Below are 23883 nucleotides of genomic sequence, written 5' to 3'. Positions count from 1 at the left end.
AATCTGCATCTGATGCTGGGGTACGGGAACTGCTGTAATGGGGTGGGGATGTACAAATGCATGTTGCATGTGTATTTGGGAAATGTCATGCATTTTTTTTTTGGTTTTGTGGTGCAGGGAAGTTCAGGCACTCCAAACTTGTGTGAAATGCCGTCACCTCCACCTGAGTTGCCTGAACATCCGGTAAGAGATGCTAAAGATGTTCTCCCTAATGAGTCACCCATTTAGAGTATAACTCCGTTCCTGGCTGGGCAGGATTTGGCAACGTGATGTGTAACTTACTTTTTTTGGATCATTGCTTAGGAGCTGGAGGGAGTGATGTGCATGTGACAAATCAGCATTTTAGCATTTCACTTTGTCTAAATCCAAATCTGATCACATTTCAGAGCAGGAAGGTATCAGTCTGGGTAAAGATGCCAAACCATTCATTTCAGTCAAATGTTCATCCAGTGTAATGTGTCAGGGAAAGGCATTCACCAATACCTGGTCCTAGGGGTGGGACAAGAACATGATCTAGTGTTTGGTGTCAGACGACCCCCCTGTCCTACTGTACCCTTGTGCTGTGTGTTAAACACTCGTTAATTTTTTGTTTGTTTTTCCTAGCAGCCAACATTGGAGGCAGCTGGATCAGCACCCCGTCCACCTGGACCCAGCCCCCTTCTCAAGCTTAGGGAAAGGATGTTCAACATGGAGAGATTATGGGAGCAAAGGAGGCTTTCTAATGTGTCCAGTAATATAGAAAGGTTACTGGTGCTCCAACATGAAGCCCTGCTTGGACTTGTCACCGCGGTCAGGGATCAGACTACAGTGTTGCAGGACCTTAGTCATGATATCCGGGCCTTATGTCAAGCAGGGGCTGAACAAAATGCACCTTCGGCCAGAGGCTCACAACCCCCGTGCAGTAGTAGTTTGGTGCCAATGCCAAGGTTGCCACAGAGTTCCCCTGTAGAAAGTGCCGGGAAATCAGCAGGGGAACAAGCATTGGAGGTGCCGAATCTGGAACGACGCACTCTGGAGCAGCCCCCTCAAGAAACCCCACCTAAAGACCAGTATGCCTCCTTCCCCATGGATCCCTCTTCTGCACCTTCCTCACACTCCAATTTGCCCCTTGACCACACCCCCACTCCACACCCCCACTTTAACACCCCCTCCCCTTGTTTCTACATGCCCCTCCTCTCAATCCCATTTCCACCCTTACCTTCCACATTCTGCCCACTCTCCTCAGCCCTCAAATGCCCCTCCCCACATTCTTCTTGTTTTCCATTCCCCCCATTCAACCTCTCCCCCAGCACTCCCTCCCCACCACTCTTTCCCAGCCCCCCACACACTGTACCCCCCCCCCCAACCCTCACACCCACCCCCTCTGCAGCAGCAGCCTCCTCCTCCCCATTAATTTTGTATGTTTTTTGTAATAAACATTATTTGGAAAGTAGCAGAACGTGTCTTTCAAATTGTCAGAAATGCGTTTGGGGTAATAATGGAGGCTTGGTCATGTCGGGAATCCAACACAGGCGCTTTTCTGAGTATGGCTACCAATAATTCCAAATAGCGAACACTAAAAAAGCAGCACTTCAGAAAGAAAACTAAAAGGTGACCTTCCAGAGGCATTGGTGGTGAGACTCTTTGGCCTTTCTGCTGCTTTCACCTGGTGGTCTGTCCTGCAAATAGTTTTAGCTGTTCCCCATCACACAAGTTCTCTGGCACATGTAGCGGTTGGCCATTATCTGCTAACCATTTGGCTGTCCCAAGGGAGCTTAGAATTCTCAGTGGACTCTGTGGGCAAGGCCAACGTTCCCCAATATGGGAACACACAATATTGCAGCTTGTTCTCTAAGTGTCGGCTAGCTTTTGTCTTTTTGGGGTGCTGATTTTGGCCAAGACTCCTGCATGGAACACTCACCTCCCCAGAGACTGACACTGCTGTCCAAATATGTTCCCTGTGCTACTTCATTGACACACACTATACAAGAAGTGTGTAATATCCAGGACACCAGGCGTGACACCAGGACACAACTTACACACAGTAAGCCTGCCAAGGAATGCTAGAGACACAGAAAAGCTGGGAGAATAAGAAGAAGGCCTTCTGTTGTTTGGACTATCATTATGCTGGACTAACTGGACCCAGACTAAGTTTGCTTTACACCCCGTGTAACATCTTGCCCCGAGATTGGTTGGGGAGCATAGGATCTTTAGCTGCCTGATTCTAGACGTGTGTGCCTATGGAATTTATGTGCCCAGTGGACACTTGTTCCTCACTTCATTCCCTCCCCACCTCTTGTTGTCAAAACACTGACATGTGAATGAGGAACAAGTTGGATCCAAGTGGTATGTGTGGAGCAGATAGACAATTTGCCCATTAGGGCCCCTTCTTTTCTGGGGGACATTGCATGTAACTGGTCTCATCCATAACTGATAGTCCTTCCAAGAGCAGCTTTCAAGTCATGTGACTTCTGTGTAATGCCAATCCAAACTAGAGATGAGGTGATGGGAGACATCTTGACAGAGTTGGCCCACAGGATCCCCCCCACATTGTCTACTTGGCTGCACCCCCTTTTGGCAGTCTGCAGAACTACACCCCACCAAGCTATGTAGAAGTCCCTGGATGGAATGAAGAGCTACTCCAAACGTGAACAATGTAACGTGAATGGAGTGTTCTGTGTAAAGTGTTGCAGCATTTCACAAGAGGAAGCAAACCAAGATTGGGAGTAGCTGCAGACAGCAAGCAGACAACTTCAATCTTTATGTATCCCAGCTTAGGATTGAAGGAGCTGGTTTACCTCTCGGAAACATGCAATCCTATCTGCTACAGTCCTAAAGCTGGACTTGCCAGAAAACACTTCGTTTGGACATTACCAGAAATTCCAGGTAAGCAAGATTGTCCAGTGCAGCTGGAGCTAGCAGAGTCCTGCAATGCTTTAGGGACATGCAGATCAGCACCAACTGCAATGAAGAAGATTGCCGACCTGCAAAGGCTGAAGAAGGCCACAACACAGGGCACTGTCCAAGAGAAATAGAACATTTATTACCAACAATCAATAGAAAACTATAAAACATCATAAAAAATTGTAACTAAACTAAAATTGCTGCCTGAAATAGGCTCCAAGGCTGGGCTGGTCCTCGTCTGGTTCCACCTCCAGGGCTTGCTCCAGGGCCTGGATCCAGCGGCACATCCAGCCCAGGAGGCCACGAATGTCAGGATCGGGGAACAATGTAGAAAAAGCCAAACAAAATGTATTATCTGTAATAAAAAAGGAGACAAACTTGCTTCAAACACCAACAGCATGCAATGCTTGTCTACCTTTGTACATTATCCTGAAAGCACTCTATGCTGTTGTCACCTCATAATTGGAACACAGAACTTACATTTCTTGCCTGGATGATATCATGGCCCAAGAAGTGAGCTTGGAATCCTTAGTCCTAGATTACCCGCTTCCCACCCACAATGTACTGTGGCCAGGCGGCAGCTACAGGCAAAGCAATGTACTTGTACGTCACTCTGGCTGTACTAACACAGGAGGCACACCACACACCCGAGCCGGCACACAGCGCTCCCCTCCCCCGACTGCTGTGTCTGGTGGATACAGCGGAATGAAGATCCCAGTGATTGTGACCCGGTGATCATGTGATCTCTAGGTGATCCCAATGTAAGCAGTTATTATGAATCAATCTCATTCATAACAGCTCTGCTTCTCCTCCAAGTGAGCTGTGATTGGCACACAGCTGTCACATGATACATGGGGCCAATCCCAGCACCCTGTACCATGTGACCAGCTCCAGCCAATCACAGACCATTATCTTGAGCTGTCAAAAATCTAACTCACTGATGACAGTTGATGAATGAGTTCAGTTCTGACAGCAAGCTTTGCATTGCAGGAGAAATGACCATTATTTCTACAGCAAAGAAAAGTGTGGAAACAAAATCCCTGATCACCCCCCTCCCCCCACAGTAGTACAATGGTTACTATGGTAACATCCTACTATTCTGGTAAAAGTATTTAAAAAAAAGTTAAATACCATATTGAGAATTTTGTTTTAAATTTTTTTAAGTTTTTTTTTTAACTACTTGCCAACCACTTACCCGCATTTTGTGGACGAACAGCAGCTCTTGGCAAAGTGGCGTAATCTGCATCACTTCCTGTTTTGGGGTGTCAATGTGCCTGCACCCCCCACTGCCCCCCCGGTCGGTCCAGGGAGAGAAGAGAGAACACGGCACCGAGTAAAAGCACCACTACATTGTACACACATGTTAGATTAGCACATTTAACCCTTTGATGGCCCCGTCACCCAGCCAGTGCCATTAGTACAATGTCAGTATATAGAATGTATCACTGATCTCTGTGTTCCTGCCACTAGTGACATCACATCGTGTCAGGGTCAGTAAGCCCCTCCCAGCCAGGGTCAGCTGGCGTTAGATTGGCCGCACACTGTCGCACTCACGCTATAGGTCGCTGATCACCGCCATTACTAGTATAGTGTTTGTACGGATCAATATATTGATCATGAACAGAACTATACTAGTGCCGGCTTTGTATAGTGTCCCCAATACTCAGTGTTAGCCGGATCGGCCCGGTCACTGCCAGCACTAGTGTTCAGCCCCTCCACTGTTCTTCACAGAAGATTTGTACCAATTGTGGGCCAAGGCAATTTATACACCACAATACATGGCGACACCCAAATTCAGCTCTTGTCACACAATTCACATGGAACTCTATCACCGTTTATGAATTTAACATTTGTTTGGGCCGAACCCCCAACATGGACATTACAGAAAAGAATGAATTGTAGTCATATTGGTCCGCAGACCCGATTCATTGTATGTCCGTGTTCTCTGCTGGTACATATATGTCCAACATGGACCAGCAATGTACTGGAACGTCGCTGGACTTGGAGTGGTTATACCGGGAGGATGCTTGCAGCTACAGGCATCATTCTAGTGCTGGTTTATTAGCTGGTGGTCGGCTTTCATGTAAAAGTAATCCTAGTGGCCAATTAGCTGCAGAATTGTTTTTACGAGCAGCGAGATGGGACATCATTTAAATGATTTCCTATAGTAGCAAATCTGATGAGATGAATGAAGTGGTGTAAAGTGGAAGCAGTGGATGTGCAGGGAGCAGCATCTTGAGCACAAAGCACTTTATGTTGTGGATGGATTTGCACACGGTTCAGTTTCCTTCATTTATTGATAAACCCCATAAGACCAATGAAGTGGGTGTAAAGTGGAAGCAGTGGATGTGCAGAGAATAGGATTTGGAGCCCCGAGCTCTTTATCTCTGAATGTCTCCACATATTTGTAGTGTATTTGTGATGATTTCTGTGCACACACAATAGGACAGCGCTGTGACACATAATGCTCTTCTAGATGACAGGGAATCCTTCCCTTTGTTACAGCAGCAGTCCGCTAGAAGGTTTTTGTAGGTTTGGAGTTGTTACACATAGCGCCGGTTTTATCCATTTATAGTGATGACATCATTGCCCAAATCTGGGGGTCACCAGCCATTTCCACCCTTTACTCCCAGCTGGGGGGCTTTGTATCCATATACCAGATGTTCTACAGGACTAAATCTACAATCAACTCCACTGCTCTGACCAGTCTTCCAGCAACACCAACTCCTGTTCATGTTACAGGTACCTCCAAGTTCTATATGTAGTCTGGGGGTCCCTGTGGAAGTCCATGTGTGGACATTTCTACCTATGATAAATGACAGGCTAAACCCACCTGGAGACTTTCTCCACACCTGGAGTGTGCTGAGTTCTTGGAGAACGTCTACACAGTGTTTCCAGATTGGCTTTATCACCCCAACGAGCTCGCTCCAGTTCATGGATGTCATCATTATGTTTGGAGGATCTCACCAGTCAGGAGCCTTTCCTGTCATCCTACATGTTCCCTTCTGAGGATTGTTCTATCCTTCCAAACAAATGTATGAAATCATGGATGAGTCCTCCTTCTATGTGATCTAGAAGATCTTCAATCACAATGTCTTTATGGATGAAGTGGATGGCCCAGTTTATATATTATTTATTGCTTTACAGCTTTATTCCCTCCAGGATTCATTCTTTATTTATAGAACCATTCAAGGAAGTGTTCTTACTTTGAGAGATCTCCACCACCATTCCTCTGTGACCATTACATCCTTGTCATTTATGTCTAACATCTTCATTATCAGTGGATTGATATTATTTTTATACTTTAGGATTATTTTTGCATTTTTTTCAACAAAAGGATCAGTTTTGGTGTTATCTGTTTTATTAACTATACATTTGTATTTTGTGTTTTGTGTTTTTAAGACTTTTCTATATGTAATAAAATATCTTTATTAAACATAAGAGCTATTTATTATTATTATTATTATTATTATTGAACTTCCCCAGTAGCCCTGTAAGGTAGATATAATACAGGAATGGATATTCTGAGATGTTTCTGCAGTTCCTCTTTGCTTGAGATGATTGTAGCCGTATTAGTGCACTTGTGACAGAAACAATTGAGTACTGTCTGTGATACTTTTTTTATTTGCACTAACATACAATTTTGAGGACAAGCTTTCGGGGTATGTCCCCTTCTTCAAGGTCCAAGCAGTGCTGCTCGGACCTTGAATAAGGGGACATACCCCGAAAGCTTGTCCTCAAAATTGTATGTTAGTGCAAATAAAAAAAGTATCACAGACAGTACTCAATTGTTTCTGCAGTTCCTCTGAAATCCACAAGGTGGTGATCTCACTTATATCCAAACAGAAGGTCTCTATGGAATACAGACAGGAAGTGATGTCAGGTACAGACAGGAAGTGATGTCAGGTACAGACAGGAAGTCATCTGGAATAAAGACAGGAAGTTCCATACAGTAAGAACCAGCAAGAAGACGGTGGAAGTGGCAGCAGAGGAGGTAATAAGATGCTATGTTCTATTACACCCAGTAACCCCCGTCATGTCTGTCCTCTTCCTCCATAGTCATATCCATCCTCTTCCTCCATAGTAATGTCCGTCCTCTTTCTCCAAAATCATGTCCTTCCTCTTCCTCCATAGTCATGTCCATCCTCTTCCTCCATTGTCATGTCCATCCTCTTCCTGCATAGTAATGTCCATCCTCTTCCTCCATAGTCACATCCATCCTCTTCCTCCATAGTCATGTCCGTCCTCTTCCTCCATAGTCATGTCCGTCCTCTTCCTCCAGTCATGTCCGTCCTCTTCCTCCATAGTCATGTCCGTCCTCTTTCTCCATAGTCATGTCCATCCTCTTCCTCCATAGTCACTGTGACGTCTTTTATATCCAGCAGATGATGATACACACACATATATAGTGTGGGAACCCAGATTAACCCCTTCAGGGGCAGAACATTCCCCCACTTCCGGGGCCGGAACATTCTCCTCATTGTGGAGATAAATTCTAGTAATATGGTCCTCTAAGGGTTCTGATGGATGAAGGGGAGCTGAGGGATCTCTTTGGGGGTACAGAGGATGGAGGACTTTGGGGCCCCTTGGAGGGTAGTGGAGTTCAAGTTCTCTGAGGGGGTAGAGTAGCTGAAGGACTTTGGGTCCTTGATAGGAGATCTCTGAGAGAAGAGGAGGTACTATGGCTCAGGGAGTCGCTGAGTTAGGGAGGGGGCTGTTGGTCTATGATGGTCCTCCTACCTGAACTTACTTTCAGACCTCCTTACAGAACTCCAGCCAAGAAAAGAAGGCGACCTTCACCTTCTTACCATCTCACTGGTCAAATAATATTGTCCAAGTGGAATGAAGGACAGTCTTCACCCCGGGGTGGGCACTTGTTTCTAAAGGAGGTCTGTATGCTCAGCATAGACTAAAAGGTAGTCAGGGGTCAGTGCTATACATCTTTCAGAGACAGTCCCATACCTTCCCATGACACAGGCTCTGGCAGTGCCCGGTGCTGGAATTCAGAGCCCCAGGAACCCACCACCACTCTGTACAATGTCCTGGATATTACAGTATATTTGGCAACCAAAGGTCTTCCCCCTGTTGTCCCCCTCCTACCCACACTGAGCTGCCATTGGAGGGAGGAGAACAGAGTCCTCCCCCAAAGCTCTCCCTGCTCTACCAGCAGCATCCTCCTGCTATCCAATCCAATCCCTTCTCTTCCTGCAGAGAGTGACAGTGACATCACTCCTGTCAGTCAGCAGGCTGCCGGAGATTGGAGCCTTGCAGCCGGATATCGGGCAATTATCCTGATTATCCAGCAACTCCAGGCAAAAGTCATCAAGTTCCCCTTCCTGGACCTCATGATGAGCCGACATTGACCTCACAGCACGGCCTCAGAGCAAACAAGTCATAGGAAGGATCGTATTTATCATTCCTTGTCTGCAGATCTAAAACTCATCAAAACCAGTTCAGAGACCAAACAAACCCAACAGAGAAAAGGGGATTTCTGATCCAGCAAGCCGAGGACCCAGGACCTTGAAAATGTACTAAACGTTAAGCAGTCCCAGCGATGTGGAAATTTATCAAAAAACTATTTGTCCAAGGGACTAAATCGGGGGCCGAAACTACTTGTCCCTCATGACAATCTACTTGTCCTGATAAAAATAATAATTGTAACCCAAACCATATTTATATCCGGTGTTTATTGTTCTACTATTACTGAATGAGACGTTTTATCACGAAGGACTGTCAATGGATGGATGTCCCTATAAAGCATGAAATGACTTTGCCAGGGTGGAGAATATGAAGGTTGATGCACATGGGAGCACTTGGGTGCTCAGTACAAGCACATGCTGAGCAGACAAATCAAGCTCCAGTGTCCTCCAGGATTGGATCATTTTGTTTTCTGTTCAGCCCACTGATTGGATGAACAATATGAGTAATGTATGGACTGCCTTAATGAGCCGACCTTAAAGAAGAATTTCATTCCAACCAGCAACTATTGGGACAATGAACATCTTAGTCAGGTCTACATACAACATAATGTATAGAGTGCAGGGGCCAGGAGTAAGTACAAAACACAACATATAGAGTGCAGGGGCCAGGAGTAAGTACAAAACAACATAGAGAGTGCAGGGGCCAGGAGTAAGTACAAAACACAACATATAGAGTGCAGGGGCCAGGAGGAAGTACAAAACACAACATAGAGAGTGCAGGGGCCAGGAGTAAGTACAAAACACAACATATAGAGTGCAGGGGCCAGGAGTAAGTACAAACACAACATATAGAGTGCAGGGGCCAGGAGTAAGTACAAAAACACAACATATAGAGTGCAGGGGCCAGGAGTAAGTACAAAACACAACATATAGAGTGCAGGGGCCAGGAGTAAGTACAAAACACAACATATAGAGTGCAGGGGCCAGGAGTAAGTACAAAGACAACATAGAGAGTGCAGGGGCCAGGAGTAAGTACAAAGACAACATAGAGAGTGCGGGGGCCAGGAGTAAGTACAAAGACAACATAGAGAGTGCAGGGGCCAGGAGTAAGTACAGAAACACAACATAGAGAGTGCAGGGGCCAGGAGTAAGTACAAAACACAACATAGAGAGTGCAGGGGCCAGGAGTAAGTACAAAACACAACATAGAGAGTGCAGGGGCCAGGAGTAAGTACAAAACACAACATAGAGAGTGCAGGGGCCAGGAGTAAGTACAAAGACACAACATAGAGAGTGCAGGGGCCAGGAGTAAGTACAGAAACACAACATAGAGAGTGCAGGGGCCAGGAGTAAGTACAAAACACAACATAGAGAGTGCAGCAGTCAGGATGAGCACCATGTTCACATAAGAGTCCCCCCTTGCATAAAAGTCCCCATCTTTACCCCTTACGTCAGTGTCCAGCGGAGTGCCCCCCTTATGTCAGTGTCCAGCGGAGTGCCCCCCTTATGTCAGTGTCCAGCGGAGTGCCCCCCTTACGTCAGTGTCCAGCAGAGGCCCCCCTTACGTCAGTGTCCAGCAGAGGCCCCCCCTTACATCAGTGTCCAGCAGAGTCCCCCCCCTTATATCAGTGTCCAGCAGAGTCCCCCCCCTTATGTCAGTGTCCAGCAGAGTCCCCCCCCTTATGTCAGTGTCCAGCAGAGTCCCCCCCCTTATGTCAGTGTCCAGCAGAGTCCCCCCCCCGTATGTCAGTGTCCAGCAGAGTCCCCCCCTTACATCAGTGTCCAGTGGAGTCCCCCCTTATGTCAGTGTCCAGCAGAATCCCCCCTTACGTCAGAGCTCAGCGGAGTCCACCCCCCTTACGTCAGAGCTCAGCGGAGTCCACCCCCCTTACGTCAGAGCTCAACGGAGTCCACCCCCCTTACGTCAGAGCTCAGCGGAGTCCACCCCCCTTACGTCAGAGCTCAGCGGAGTCCACCCCCCTTACGTCAGAGCTCAGCGGAGTCCACCCCCCTTACGTCAGAGCTCAGCGGAGTCCACCCCCCTTACGTCAGAGCTCAGCGGAGTCCACCCCCCTTACGTCAGAGCTCAGCGGAGTCCACCCCCCTTACGTCAGAGCTCAGCGGAGTCCACCCCCCTTACGTCAGAGCTCAGCGGAGTCCACCCCCCTTACGTCGGAGCTCAGCGGAGTCCACCCCCCTTACGTCGGAGCTCAGCGGAGTCCACCCCCCTTACGTCAGAGCTCAGCGGAGTCCACCCCCCTTACGTCAGAGCTCAGCGGAGTCCCCCCTTACATCAGAGCTCAGCGGAGTCCACCCCCCTTACATCAGAGCTCAGCAGCTAACTGGACATGGAATAGTGAAGTGTGAAGCTCCTGGAAGAACAGGGAGGGGGGAGGTAGATAAGGAGAGAAGGGGAGGAGGTGGGGAAAGCTCCATGGTAGAGCAGAGATCGCTCACCCCCAGGCTGCTCTCTGCAGGCTCAGACATCGCCAATTGTACAACCAGATGGATCTTCAAATTTCCCACCCACGGGGCAGTCACAGAGCAGAGGGGCGGGAAGAGGCGGAGCAAAACAGAATCTCTCTCCTCCCCCATCTATGCGGGGAGGGAGGGGGGAAGTGTGCTGTCTGAACAAGTGTCACAGACACTGAGCGTGCCCAGCTGCAGCCTGCCCCCCCCCCCCCCCCCCGGAGTCTACTAATCACTTTCTTCAGTAAGCCCTGCTGCTTGCCTGCAACAAGGATAAATGTAAGAACACAACCTGCACAGCGCCCAGAACTACATGTCCCGAGAGTCGGGAGATAGGATTTGTAAATCCCTGAGTCCAAACTAAATGTCTTCTCATAGGGGGAGCAGTAATTCTTCAATGTCCAGCAACCCTCCTATTCCCCCCTCACATCCACATCCTATTATTGTGTGACCAATACCATCCAAATCATTCTTACTTTCATTTCCCAAAGTTATCCGTCTACAAGGAGACCTGTATAGATCACATGATGGCACCAATGAGGATGGAGGAGGACCGGAGTCACATGACTGAGAAGATACTAAACCTCACCCTGGAGATCATCTACCTGCTGACCGGAGAGGTGAGGAGGATTCTGGGAGGTCACATGACATCACTCTTATCTCTATTAATAAAACACAGACCTGACCGGAGAGGTGAGGAGGATTCTGGGAGGTCACATGACATCACTCTTATCTCTATTAATAAAACACAGACCTGACCGGAGAGGTGAGGAGGATTCTGGGAGGTCACATGACATCACTCTTATCTCTATTAATAAAACACAGACCTGACCGGAGAGGTGAGGAGGATTCTGGGAAGTCACATGACATCACTATCATCTCTATTAATAAAACAGACCTGACCGGAGAGGTGAGGAGGATTCTGGGAGGTCACATGTCATCACTCTCATCTCTATTAATAAAACACAGACCTGACTGGAGAGGTGAGGAGGATTCTGGGAGTCTAACATGATATTCCTATTGGTTCCTCAATACAGAGATTTCCTCTTCTGAAGTCAGGTGATCATATGACCATCACAGTGCCTCCATGTGACTCCCTAAACCCTGAGAGACACAACATGGAGAAGATTCTAGAAGTCACCAAGAAGATGATGGAGCTGCTGACAGGAGAGGTGAGCGGTGCCGGGAATTCTGGGACATTCTCCAGTAACAGACAAGGGATGTGTCTGGATGGTGACTGTATCATTGTGTGTGTCAGGTTCCTATAAGGTGTCAGGGTGTCACTGTCTATTTCTCCATGGAGGAGTGGGAGTATTTAGAAGGACACAAGGATCTCTACAAGGACGTCATGATGGACAATCAGCCGCCCCTCACATCACCGGGTAAGAGGAGACTTTATTGTAAAGGAGAGAGCAGTACAGAGGATCCACCTAGATCCCCCATCATCTGATAAACACATAAAAACAATGGATTCAGTCAGTGTGTGTGTTTCCTACAGATGGATCCAGTCATGGGAACCCACCAGAGAGATGTCCCCGTCCTCTGTATTCCCGGGATTCCACACAGGAAGGTCACACCATCCCTCACTATTACAAGGTTGGTGGGAAGGAGCATCTAGAACATGGACTCGTGGAGGCACTATATGGATTTTTTTATTTAAGCTTATAATTTACAGATGATATTTTCTCTCATTTCCTTGATTTAGAGTGGAGATCCAATCGATATAGAATTTGAGGTGAAAGCAGAAGAAGAAGAGGCGTATGTGAGGGATGATCAGCAGTCTATGGAGGAGGATGGAATAACGGGGACATTTATAGAGGAGGACACTCCTACAGAGATCAGCACAGGTGGGTCATGAACACTAAATCCATTCCTCCACCCATACTGCTCACTGATTGGTCCAGAGTAGGGCGGGGACTGGGTGATATCAGCCTGTAATCCCCTGGTCACTTTCCTGAGCTGTGTTCCCCGTCCTGTATTCCTGGATTTCTCTCGGATAATCTTCCTTCTCTGTGCTGCAGACACAATTTATGTCTCTAGACTGGATTTATGGAGGTTCTGGGGTTCAGCTGGCAGAAAAATATTGATTTTTACTCTAAGCATTGCATAATGTAGGCACCCAGGACATGTGACTGGGGTCTCCTGCCTTGTGCCTGACTCTTCCAGGGGACCTTCTCTGTTATCTGCTGGCTGTGCCGGGTGGAGGGATATGTCTGTAGTGTCTCAGACCCAAGTCACTGAGTGCAGTCTCAGGAGATGGGAGACAAGCAACCCTTTAAGGACCTTTAATTATTGAATAACAATATTATCAGTCCTGACCATTACACTATATAATTTATATTGTACATTACATACTCCTGACCCCTGCACTATATACTCTATGTTGTACATTACATACTCCTGACCCCTGCACTATATACTCTATGTTGTACATTACATACTCCTGACCCCTGCACTGTATACTCTATGTTGTACATTACATAGTCCTGACTTCTGTTCTCCCCCCTCCCCCCACTGCTATATATACACATAATATGGATTCTCTTTGTTACACCCATTTCCTACCAGCTGGACATTTTCCAACTTTGGACCCTTAAACAGAAAGTGATAATGAGGGAGGAGTCAATACCCCAATGATGGTGGTCTTCAGGATCAGTCCAGTCTTCATCTTGGTTGTTCTCCCCCATCCTCACTCTCTGACCTCTGGTGGGGCTCAGCCCCGCTGTTCTTCATGACTAAATCATGGACTAAATAAGGAAGTGCAGTACTTCTTGTGTTGGGAAGATGGTGATGAGTGATAGAGGGGGTGGGGACTCTCGTCCTATAATCCCCTCATCACTGTCCCTCCTATAAAAGACAGTTCTGGTTGTTTCCTCACTCTCTGACTAAGGTCCATGAATAAAGAAATGACCTGGTAAGAGATCAGAGGAGCCATTTCCTAGTTCCCTTGAGGGTGGAATTGTAAGCTCCTCAGAGACCAAGCTGCCTGATGTGGGCAGAGTCCTGGTTTGGGGGAACCAATCAGCTCCTGTCTAGTAATCCTCTTTGTCTTTGTATTTTAGTCCATGGCCGGGAGATGAGGAAAACCTCCGAGGATTGTCTCACTTTGTCTCCAGACTGGAAAGTAGAAGATGAGGACATCACACAGTATAGTCCAGGAGAAAACCCGGCTCCCTCCAATGTCCATCCGGCACCACCCAGTGTAGATGGACCATCGGATTCCTCGTATCCTGAGGATCCTCAGACTGTGCGGGACCGGACCGGCCTTCCAACAGGGAAGAGCTTCTCCTGTACTGAGTGTGGGAAGGGTTTCCTTTATGAATGCCGTCTTAATGTGCATAAAAGGTCTCACACGGGGGAGAAGCCATATTCCTGTGCTGAGTGTGGGAAATGTTTCAGTTATAAATCCCATCTTAATGTGCATAAAAGATCTCACATGGGGGAGAAGCCATATTCTTGTCCTGAGTGTGGAAAATGTTTTTCAGAGAAGTCCAGTCTTTACAGACATCAGAGATCTCACACGGGGGAGAAGCCATATTCCTGTTCTGAGTGTGGAAAATGTTTTTCACTGAAGTCCCAACTTTACACACATCAGAGATCTCACACGGGGGAGAAGGCATATTCCTGTCCCGAGTGTTGGAAATGTTTTTCACTGAAGTCCAATCTTTACATACACCAGAGATCTCACACGGGGGAGAAGCCATATTTATGTCCTGAGTGTGGGAAATGTTTTTCACAGAAGTCCCATCTTTACACACATCAGAGATCTCACACAGGGGAGAAGGCATATTCCTGTTCTGAGTGTGGAAAATGTTTTACAAGGAAGTCCAATCTTTACATACACCAGAGATCTCACACGGGGGAGAAACCAGTTTCCTGTTCTGAGTGTGGAAAACGTTTTTCAGAGATGTCCGGTCTTCATAAACATCAGAGATCTCACACGGGGGAGAAGCCGTATTCCTGTTCTGAGTGCGGGAAATGTTTTTCACAGAAGTTCAGTCTTTACAGACATCAGAGATCTCACATGGGGGAGAAGCCGTATTCCTGTCCTGTGTGCGGGAAATGTTTTTCACAGAAGTCCAGTCTTTCCACACATCAGAGATCTCATGTGGGGAAGAATCCACTTTCCTGTCCTGAGTGAGGGAAGTGTTCCTCACTGAAGTCCTGTCTTCCTGTACATCAGGGGTCCTACACAACCCTGGAGGTGTATTAGTGTCTTCAGTGCGGGAAATGTTTTCTAGATGAATGTTGCTGGACATCCCAGCTCTCATGTGGGGAAGAAGCACACCCTGATATACACCTCAGATATACTCCATGGCTGATCTTCTTCATGGAAGAAACAGTTGTTAAGGAGATCAGAGGCCCCCAAAGACATGGATGAAGTGCAGTAAATGTCGGGGTGCAGAGTGGTCAGTAGATCCTGGAAATGAAGGACACAACTTCAACCCTTCTTGGGTGTCGGAGTTGCGTTTCCTGATAATGATATAGCGGGTTACAGAGCTAGAAGCCGGGAGAGCCCAGATCTCGTTATCGGGGAACTTTACACAGACAACAAGAACTTCTGAAGTTGATGGCCTTCATTTCAAGGCTCTACAGAACAGTGGTGACCCCAAAGTGTCTCTCTGTCTTCAGTCCATCCTTCTCCCATCCCCCAACAGGAGGGAAGGAGAACTCCGCCCCAAACTAGGGGGGAACTTTCCTCTCATTATTTCCCTTGGCTTCTGTGTGGGTTTGGGTGGTTGGAGGAGTGCGGCACGAGAGGGAACACGGCTTGTTGTTCTATGTCTACATATGGGGTCTGGGTAGAGGGGATCCACTGGAAAATATTTCTACTCTTTGATTTTCTGCAAATCGTTTCTGTTTTCACTTTGAAGGGCGATATTATGTGTGGTTTGTAAAAGGGATTGGCCCAATAGATACCGCCCCACTTAGAGAATAGATGAAGTAATATGACCAGCATTCATTCAGCCATGTCACATGTTGGGATCTTTTCTACAATACTTTGTTATAATAATGGAACACATTGTGTGTTGTATTGTACACCAATAATAATGACTCCGCCCCCACATTCCAGACAAGGGATCTTCCTGACCAATCGGATTCCTTATTTTACTGTTTCCTGATTTTTTTCTGCAATCTTGTTAAAAGTGAAATTATAATAAAAAATGTATTGAATGAAAAACAAAATCCTGTGTGTGTGTGCAATGATGACAAAGCTGTGTATCCAGAAACGGCTGGTCGGTGACACTTCCATATACAGCCCAATGAAGTGACAAGGAAGCCCTAGAACCCTTTGGAGGAACCCTGGCTGAGAAAGGCTGGACTAGGCAGTCACATATCTCTGCCCCCCTTGCAGGGTTCCCAACCCTCCGTGACTTTTATTACTGACACAACATGAACATTTACTGACGGAGGACATGTTTTTCCTGACATCCTGAAAAATGACAGACGCCTGTTAGGATGTCAGACGATGGATATTGAATCCATATAACAGGACATGTGATCACTGACAATCCCCAGAACAAGCCATCTGCCTGGTTTACACCTAATAATTCAATCCATGGTGACCACAAATCAGCCCAACGCAGACACATGAAAACCAAGTTCTGCTCGGCATGCCATGGAGAGTAATGGGCACGGTCAGATGGGAGGGTGTCAGGGCTCCCGGGTATGACCAGAGGTATGTGACTGACGCAGGGAAACGCAGGCTTCAGATATGTTATAAACAATATAATTTATTAACACTAACAATACATAAACGCAGTGCAATACTAAAACATAACACAGTGCAAACAAACCAAACCAACCACCCACAGATAACAGTACATACAGTGCAAGCGTCGTCAGGCAGGCCGGGTCAATAACAATCGGGCAGGTAGGTACAGGGGGAGCAAGCGGAGAATGGTCGGGGTCACAAGCCAGGTTCAGCAGGTAGCGGGCAGCATGGTACAGAGGGTCAGACAGAGGGATGGTCAGGAACGAGCCGGGGTCAGAGCAGGAGACGGTCAGCGTAATCAGAACAGGCAGAGTTTGGCAACAAGGAAACGTACTAGCAGGAACAGGAACAAGAATGCAGGATTACAAGATACAGGGCCCAGGAAAACACACACACACCAAGGCAAAGACTGCAGGTCTGGCCATCACTTAAATACACCTGCCTAAGCAGTTTCAGGTGTTTGGCTGACTGGAGGGTTGAGTCTCTGATTGCTGGGAGCAACCGCTGGTACTGCAGCCCACAAGGCAGGTGAGTCCCACCATTACTGGCAAGTCCATTCCTAACAGAGGGGCTTAGAAGAGGATGATGTCACAGACCCGCCCCCTGATCACCTACCTCTAAATGAAGAAAGCAGCTGATTGGGTGAGTACACATTGCTGTGACCTCCATGCTTAGCTTCACAGTGCGGCAATGTTACCTTCACATGCCGAGTCTCACAGGTGGCACCGCCTGTCATACCATTGTGCTGAAATGTCATTGCAGCAACTCAGAATGGTCCTCAGTAGTCTGTATGGCCCCCATGTGCTTGTATTCATGCCTGACAATGTCGGGGGAGGGTCCTAATAAGATATCACCAGCAAGACTCCCATCATCCATCCACTACACATCTGCATCAGAGGCTGGTCAGGAGCTCTGAGGAAAGGGATTCATCCCTGAAACGCGTCAGCCATTTGACCGCACTGACACTTGGAACACCTTGCTTGCCGTTGTGGCCATCGTCATGATGCAAATGCTTTTTAGATACATGCTTCATCCGTGAGTATGTTTTTATTTTTCACTCCTTTCAATAAACCTTGGATAATGCACAAGGTGTGTGCGCACCTGTTTATTCTCTATCTAGTGGCTGATCTCCCCGTCTGAGGAGGGCTGCACCCCTGAAGCATTTCCTTTGGTTGTCGCTGTCCTGGTTTCCTTGGCTTCCCTTTTGGCTGTGCATATCCTGAGGCGCTGGAGAGTACATACGATATCCGGTTTGGTTGCAACCTGGTGGCGTCGGATGAACCAAAACATGATATCCTAGAGGTGTTCTGTTGGATTTAGGTCAGGTAAGTGAAAGGATTGATTTTCTTATCCCCTCAGAGACCCCCGGTCTGTGGAGAGATTCCTGGTTTATCAGCAGAATTCTGGGAACACCCCTGGAACACGGAAATAACGGCAGCTTATGTTCAGAGATGTTCAAAGTTTATTAGACATTACTAAGATTATATAGGATACAGAAATAATAAGGGGGGGGAGCGAGTTCTAAAACTGTAACTTGTAAGTTTCCATCATGAGCTGACTACATGAAACATGACATATACATTTCTTGGTATAAACTGTTTTTGCTAGCTTTCTGAGAAATAGCCGGGCAAAGAAAACTTCAGGGTCATGTTATCTTTTGTTGATACATCCTTCAGCAAACTAAAACTTTTAATATATCTGCAAAAACCTAACTTAATACTTAAAATGGCGTACATCAACACAATGGAGGTTCTCTAGATCCTTTCAATCCCCTCTTAGATCATGAACATGACCTCAATTCTTTACCTCATTCATCTTTTTGTACATAGTCAGATAACCTTCATTTGTATTTTGCGGCTTGGTAGCTCTAACAATACAATATAATAAGCATTTAAAACATAGATATAAAAATAAAACAAAAAACAATATCATGACTATGATTACAGCAATACCTTTCATCCATGAAAAGACGGAACCAAATCCTGATCCTAGCCAATCAAAAGGAGTCCATCCATCTTTTCCTATAGCTCTAGCTTCTTCCATTAAACCATCTACCTGTTCCCTGTGTTGCTTTATTATTTCATAATAATCTGGAACAGTCATTGTGGTATTATATATCCAAGTACAACATTCAGAATCCTCTGTCATCTCACACAGACCTGTCAGAGCAGCACTCATGCTTTCAATAGCTAAATCTTGCATCTCCAGCTGTTCTCTAATAGCTCTGGTCTCGGTATTTAGCAACCCCATGTCCTTAGAGTTCCTCTCCAGTATATCATCAATAATGTTTGTGTAATTATTTATTTTGTTCATGAGTGTTATTCCCCAGTGGGATCCCTGTTGATAAAGTCCGAATGTGACGAAACGCGTCCGGGGCACGTGACATGGTGACGTAGTGACGCTCTTCCGGAAGTGCGGCGACGGCCATTTTTGATCCTGGTACATGCGGCTGTGGCTTCCTGGAATCCTCATGGGGCTTTGAGGTACTGGGGACTTACCACAGGCAATCGGTTCCCCCTCGGGAGTGAGATAGTGTGGAATCTATACACTTATGAGGAGAGGCAGGATTGTGAACATATCATTTGTGATGTTGAAGCTGATGTCATCTTATTTGAATGTAAGTTGCTACAATAAAGTGCTATAAGTTTTTATGATACATACTGATCCATGGTCTGTTTATGAGGTCTGTGGGAAGTGGCTGGAAAGGCTGAAGGAATATTTAAAGGTTGGAAAGAAGTACTCAGACCCTTGATACCATTCTGAGGGTACCTATGCACTTCCTCTAGTGGTATGCAGTGGATTGACTCCTAAGGCTGAGGGATTTTCCTTTTTCACGGTTGTGGTGGCACGTTTATTTTTTATGTGCATGAAACACGTGTGGCACGGTTTTTTATATACCCCTTTCTTTGAAGATATTACACATGTTGAGTTCTTTTCTTTGAGGTATATGAAGATCTGGTTTGAAGTATATCACAAAGATTTTGGAAGATATGAAGAATTAAGATATCACAGATAAAGATTTTGAAATAATAATTTGGGACTTTATTTTGGACTTTTTGTTTTTTCTTTTGGATGGTTTTTGTTTTATTTTTTGGGTTTTGGACTTTATGTTTATACACTAATACTGATTAGAGGGTAATCAAGTTTACTATATTTTTGATGGTGTTTTGGGTATGTACTGGCTTTTACCTGGTGTTCCTTCTGGTCTATAGCTGCCATGATTGGCACTAATTGGGCTACATAGCACCAGCCCTGGACATTACTCGGTATCCAAGGGTAACAGATCTTACCACAACAGATATAGGTATTGTTTCCCAAGGAGATCGGCAATTTTTGTATTGCAGAACGAAATTCAGGGGTGACAACAAGTGTGAAATAAAAAACAAAGTTTTCCAAACATAGTTTTCCCCACATTGTCTTGTATCCCTTCTAAACTTTCATTCAGGGCTCTACCATTTACTTGCCAGAGTTTCACAGAAGAAGTTCCATCCCTCCTACCAGGATCAGATATATTTATTATGGACTGAGAGCACATTCCCTTTCCCTTGTGGGAAGTATTCCCCAGTCTAAAACACCAATCGGGGAGTTGAGTGACTCCCAGAGTTGGAAAAGATATGGCGGCATTAGAAGTAATATTGGTCAAACCAATACTTACATTCCCTTTTATTAACAAAAATATTTTGACTGGAGCGGCCAGAAGAGGAATTTCCTATGTGCTCGGATGTAACTTACTACAGATCCAACATTTATCAGAACCTGACTTTTGAGCATAAGCAGATTTAAACTGCATCATCAACATTTTCCTGAAAAAGGATTGTTCTCTTCAAAACTTCTTTTTGACTTTCTTTCACTTTTGGTTATCTGGGTCTCATTTAAATCTAGTCCTTGATCACAGATACCTTTTATTAGGCCCAAGTCCTCAGGGTGATAAATACAGTTAGTTAGGATCCATACTGGCAGGAAAAAGAGCAGTCAGTGTGCCCAATAGGACCCAGATCTTCAAATGGTACAAATAGTTCATGTTATACATGTAATACATTTACCTGCTATCCGCTGTGTGTGCCAAGAAGTACTCTGCCTGCTACCCGCTGTGTGCCAAGGAGTAGGAGTACCTTTGCCTGCTCTCTGCTGTGTGTGCCAAGAAGTACTCTGCCTGCTACCCGCTCTGTGCGAAGGAGTAGGAGTACCTTTTCCTGCTCTCTGCTGTGTGTGCCAAGGAGTACTTTATCTGCTACCCGCTGTGTTCCAAGGAGTATGAGTACCTTTGCCTGCTATCCGCTGTGTGTGCCAAGAAGTACTATATCTGCTACCCGCTGTGTGCCAAGGAGTATGTTTGCCTGCTATCTGCTGTGTGTGCCAGAGGTGACTCCTGCCAAATATCGTGAGTGCCCATACCCCCCTACCTGGACTGTCTGTGAACCTCCCTATTTTCCCTGCCTGGACTGTCTGTGAATCCCCCTATTTTCCCTGCCTGGACTGTCCATGAATCTCCATTACCCTGCCTGGACTGGCCCCATTGAATGCCCCACTTCTCTGTCCAGACGGCCCCATCGAACACTCATACCTTGTCTGCCTGGATTAATACTTGCTCAGACCATCGCTACCCAAATTGCCCTATCATGGGCCGGATTACAATTATTTTGGGCTCCTCCCTTCTCTACCCCTTTTTTGGGTACCTGGAAGCTACCTTCATACCCTGATTGAGTGCCTTCCATAGTTCAATACAGCTTTGTGTGTTTACCATCCTCAGGCTGCTTTCAGGGGATTCCAACCGTGAATAACCCCAAGAGCAGAGGAAACACTTACATGGCGCCCTCAAAGTGGGTCTAAACCCCTTTACATAAACTCAGCTCTATGATGTCCAAGCAGGAGGAGAGCAGAAGGATGACTCTCTGTGGTGTCAGACTTCTCCCTTCTAACCCCCGACACCACAAGCCCAATAGGCCAACACTGCGCCCAACTGATGCTTCATAGCTACTTTCCAAGGTAGAGCTATTCCCTCCCACACCATGCAATATAGAGGCCTGAATACGCATGCGCGTGCCCGTATGGCACCAGTAACTTCAGTCTCTTGGTAACAGGATGAATGTTGGGGTCTTCAGCGAGACACTTTCATTGGTGCACTTACACTCCTATGGTAAAGTATCATTGTAATCCCGTGGCAGGATTTGTATAGCAAAGCAAACACTGTGTCTGTATAGCAGGACCATCTACACAACCCAGTGCCTGGTGAGTATGGGAGAAGTGTCATGTCTCTGTGTGCCGTGTTCCTGTCATCTGCCAGGGGGCAAAATCCCTCTCACCAGATCCTGGGACTAAGACCCAAACCATGGTCCTGGAAATGACCGGCTCCTGTGGTCACCTCACGATGGGCCCTTCACACTGTCGGTGTAGGCACTGTACTGTAGGCCACATCTCTCAGGTTGGATGTTCCCTGACTGATGCAGATACCTAAACATGGAGTGAACTGACCCTGAGCACTTCTCTGCCAGGTCCAGACTGTCTCCTGCCACATGCAGACTGCCTCCCCTCAGGAAAAACAAGATGGAGTCCTTCACTCTGCTCTCACTAAGCATGCTGGTCTCTGTAGTTCCATTCCTATATCAGCCTATCAGGCCGTTTCTGTCCAGGACTGCATATTCCACAATGCTTGGCAGCTGCACCTCCTGCTTGAGAAAGTCCCTGTCATTGGCTCCTTTAATGGCTCTCTCTCTATTACAGTCTGAGAGGAGAAGGGAGGGGATGAAATCCCTCACTGTACAAGTGTCAGGGTTCAGAGGAGATGCCAGTCAGCAGGTTACAGCAGTCACAGAAAGGATTAATTTCCTCCCCTACACAAGTGTCGTCAGTGAGTGACAAATAAATAGGTGAATGGATGATGTATAAGTGAACCAAATCACATCAAGTGGTAAATATCAAATAGTCAAAATTAAAAACCAAAGGCCACAACTGCAATGCATATTATGACAAATTGGACATATTATGCATTGAATATGCATTGCAGTTGTGTCCTTTGGTTTTTACTTTTGACTATCTATATAGAGGAATCGGGACCTCCTTCCTCCTGCAGGTGACCCCTCTAGTGATATAAAGATCTATATAGAGGAATCAGGACCTCCTTCCTCCTGCCGGTGACCCCTCTAGTGACAGATCTATATAGAGGAATCGGGACCTCCTTCCTCCTGCCGGTGACCCCTCTAGTGATATAAAGATCTATATAGAGGGATCAGGACCTCCTTCCTCCTGCCGGTGACCCCTCTAGTGATATAGATCTATATAGAGGAATCAGGACCTCCTTCCTCCTGCCGGTGACCCCTCTAGTGATATAAAGATCTATATAGAGGAATCGGGACCTCCTTCCTCCTGCCGGTGACCCCTCTAGTGATAGGATCTATATAGAGGAATCTGCACCTCCTTCCTCCTGCAGGTGACCCCTCTAGTGATATAAAGATCTATATAGATGAATCGGGACCTCCTTCCTCCCGCCGGTGACCCCTCTAGTGATATAAAGATCTATATAGAGGAATCGGGACCTCCTTTCTCCCGCCGGTGACCCCTCTAGTGATATAAAAATCTATATAGAGGAATCGGGACCTCCTTCCTCCTGCCGGTGACCCCTCTAGTGATAGATTTATATAGAGGAATCGGGACCTCCTTCCTCCTGCCAGTGACCCCTCTAGTGATATAAAGATCTATATAGAGGAATCGGGACCTCCTTCCTCCCGCCGGTGACCCCTCTAGTGATATAAAGATCTATATAGAGGAATCAGGACCTCCTTCCTCCTGCCGGTGACCCCTCTAGTGATATATAGAGCTATATAGAGGAATCAGGACCTCCTTCCTCCTGCCGGTGACCCCTCTAGTGATATAAAGATCTATATAGAGGAATCGGGACCTCCTTCCTCCTGCCGGTGACCCCTCTAGTGATATAAAGACCTATATAGGGGAATCGGGACCTCCTTCCTCCTGCCGGTGACCCCTCTAGTGATATAAAGATCTATATAGAGGAATCGGGACCTCCTTCCTCCTGCCGGTGACCCCTTTAGTGATAGAAAGATCTATATAGAGGAATCGGGACCTCCTTCCTCCCGCCGGTGATCCCTCTAGTGATATAAAGATCTATATAGAGGAATCGGGACCTCCTTCCTCCTGCTGGTGACCCCTCTAGTGATATAAAGATCTATATAGAGGAATCGGGACCTCCTTCCTCCCGCCGGTGATCCCTCTAGTGATATAAAGATCTATATAGAGGAATCGGGACCTACTTTCTCCTGCCGGTGACCCCTCTAGTGATAGATCTATATAGAGGAATCAGGACCTCCTTCCTCCTGCCGGTGACCCCTCTAGTGATATAAAGATCTATATAAAGGAATCGGGACCTCCTTCCTCCCGCCG

The 23883-nt window shown here is 46.6% G+C and overlaps 1 protein-coding gene across 1 annotated transcript in view; it reads left to right on the top strand.

Moving 5' to 3' along the window:
* The first annotated feature begins 687 nt into the window (after window positions 1–687).
* LOC149461971 (uncharacterized) overlaps window positions 688–23883 on the top strand; it is a 208482-nt gene continuing 185286 nt past the window's right edge. The window contains exons 1-3 of the mRNA XM_089677773.1: window positions 688–1049; window positions 3097–3191; window positions 13835–14763. Of these exons, the coding sequence (XP_089533899.1) occupies window positions 688–1049; window positions 3097–3191; window positions 13835–14763 (1386 nt within the window). The remainder of the gene's footprint in view (window positions 1050–3096; window positions 3192–13834; window positions 14764–23883) is intronic.

The sequence above is a fragment of the Staurois parvus genome, unplaced genomic scaffold, assembly GCF_062004578.1.
Source record: "Staurois parvus isolate SC_StPar_1 unplaced genomic scaffold, SC_StPar_1.0 ptg000191l, whole genome shotgun sequence".
Classification (NCBI taxonomy): domain Eukaryota; kingdom Metazoa; phylum Chordata; class Amphibia; order Anura; family Ranidae; genus Staurois; species Staurois parvus.
The sequence above is the reverse complement of the archived record's forward strand: the minus strand, read 5'-3'. Positions and strand labels throughout refer to the sequence as shown.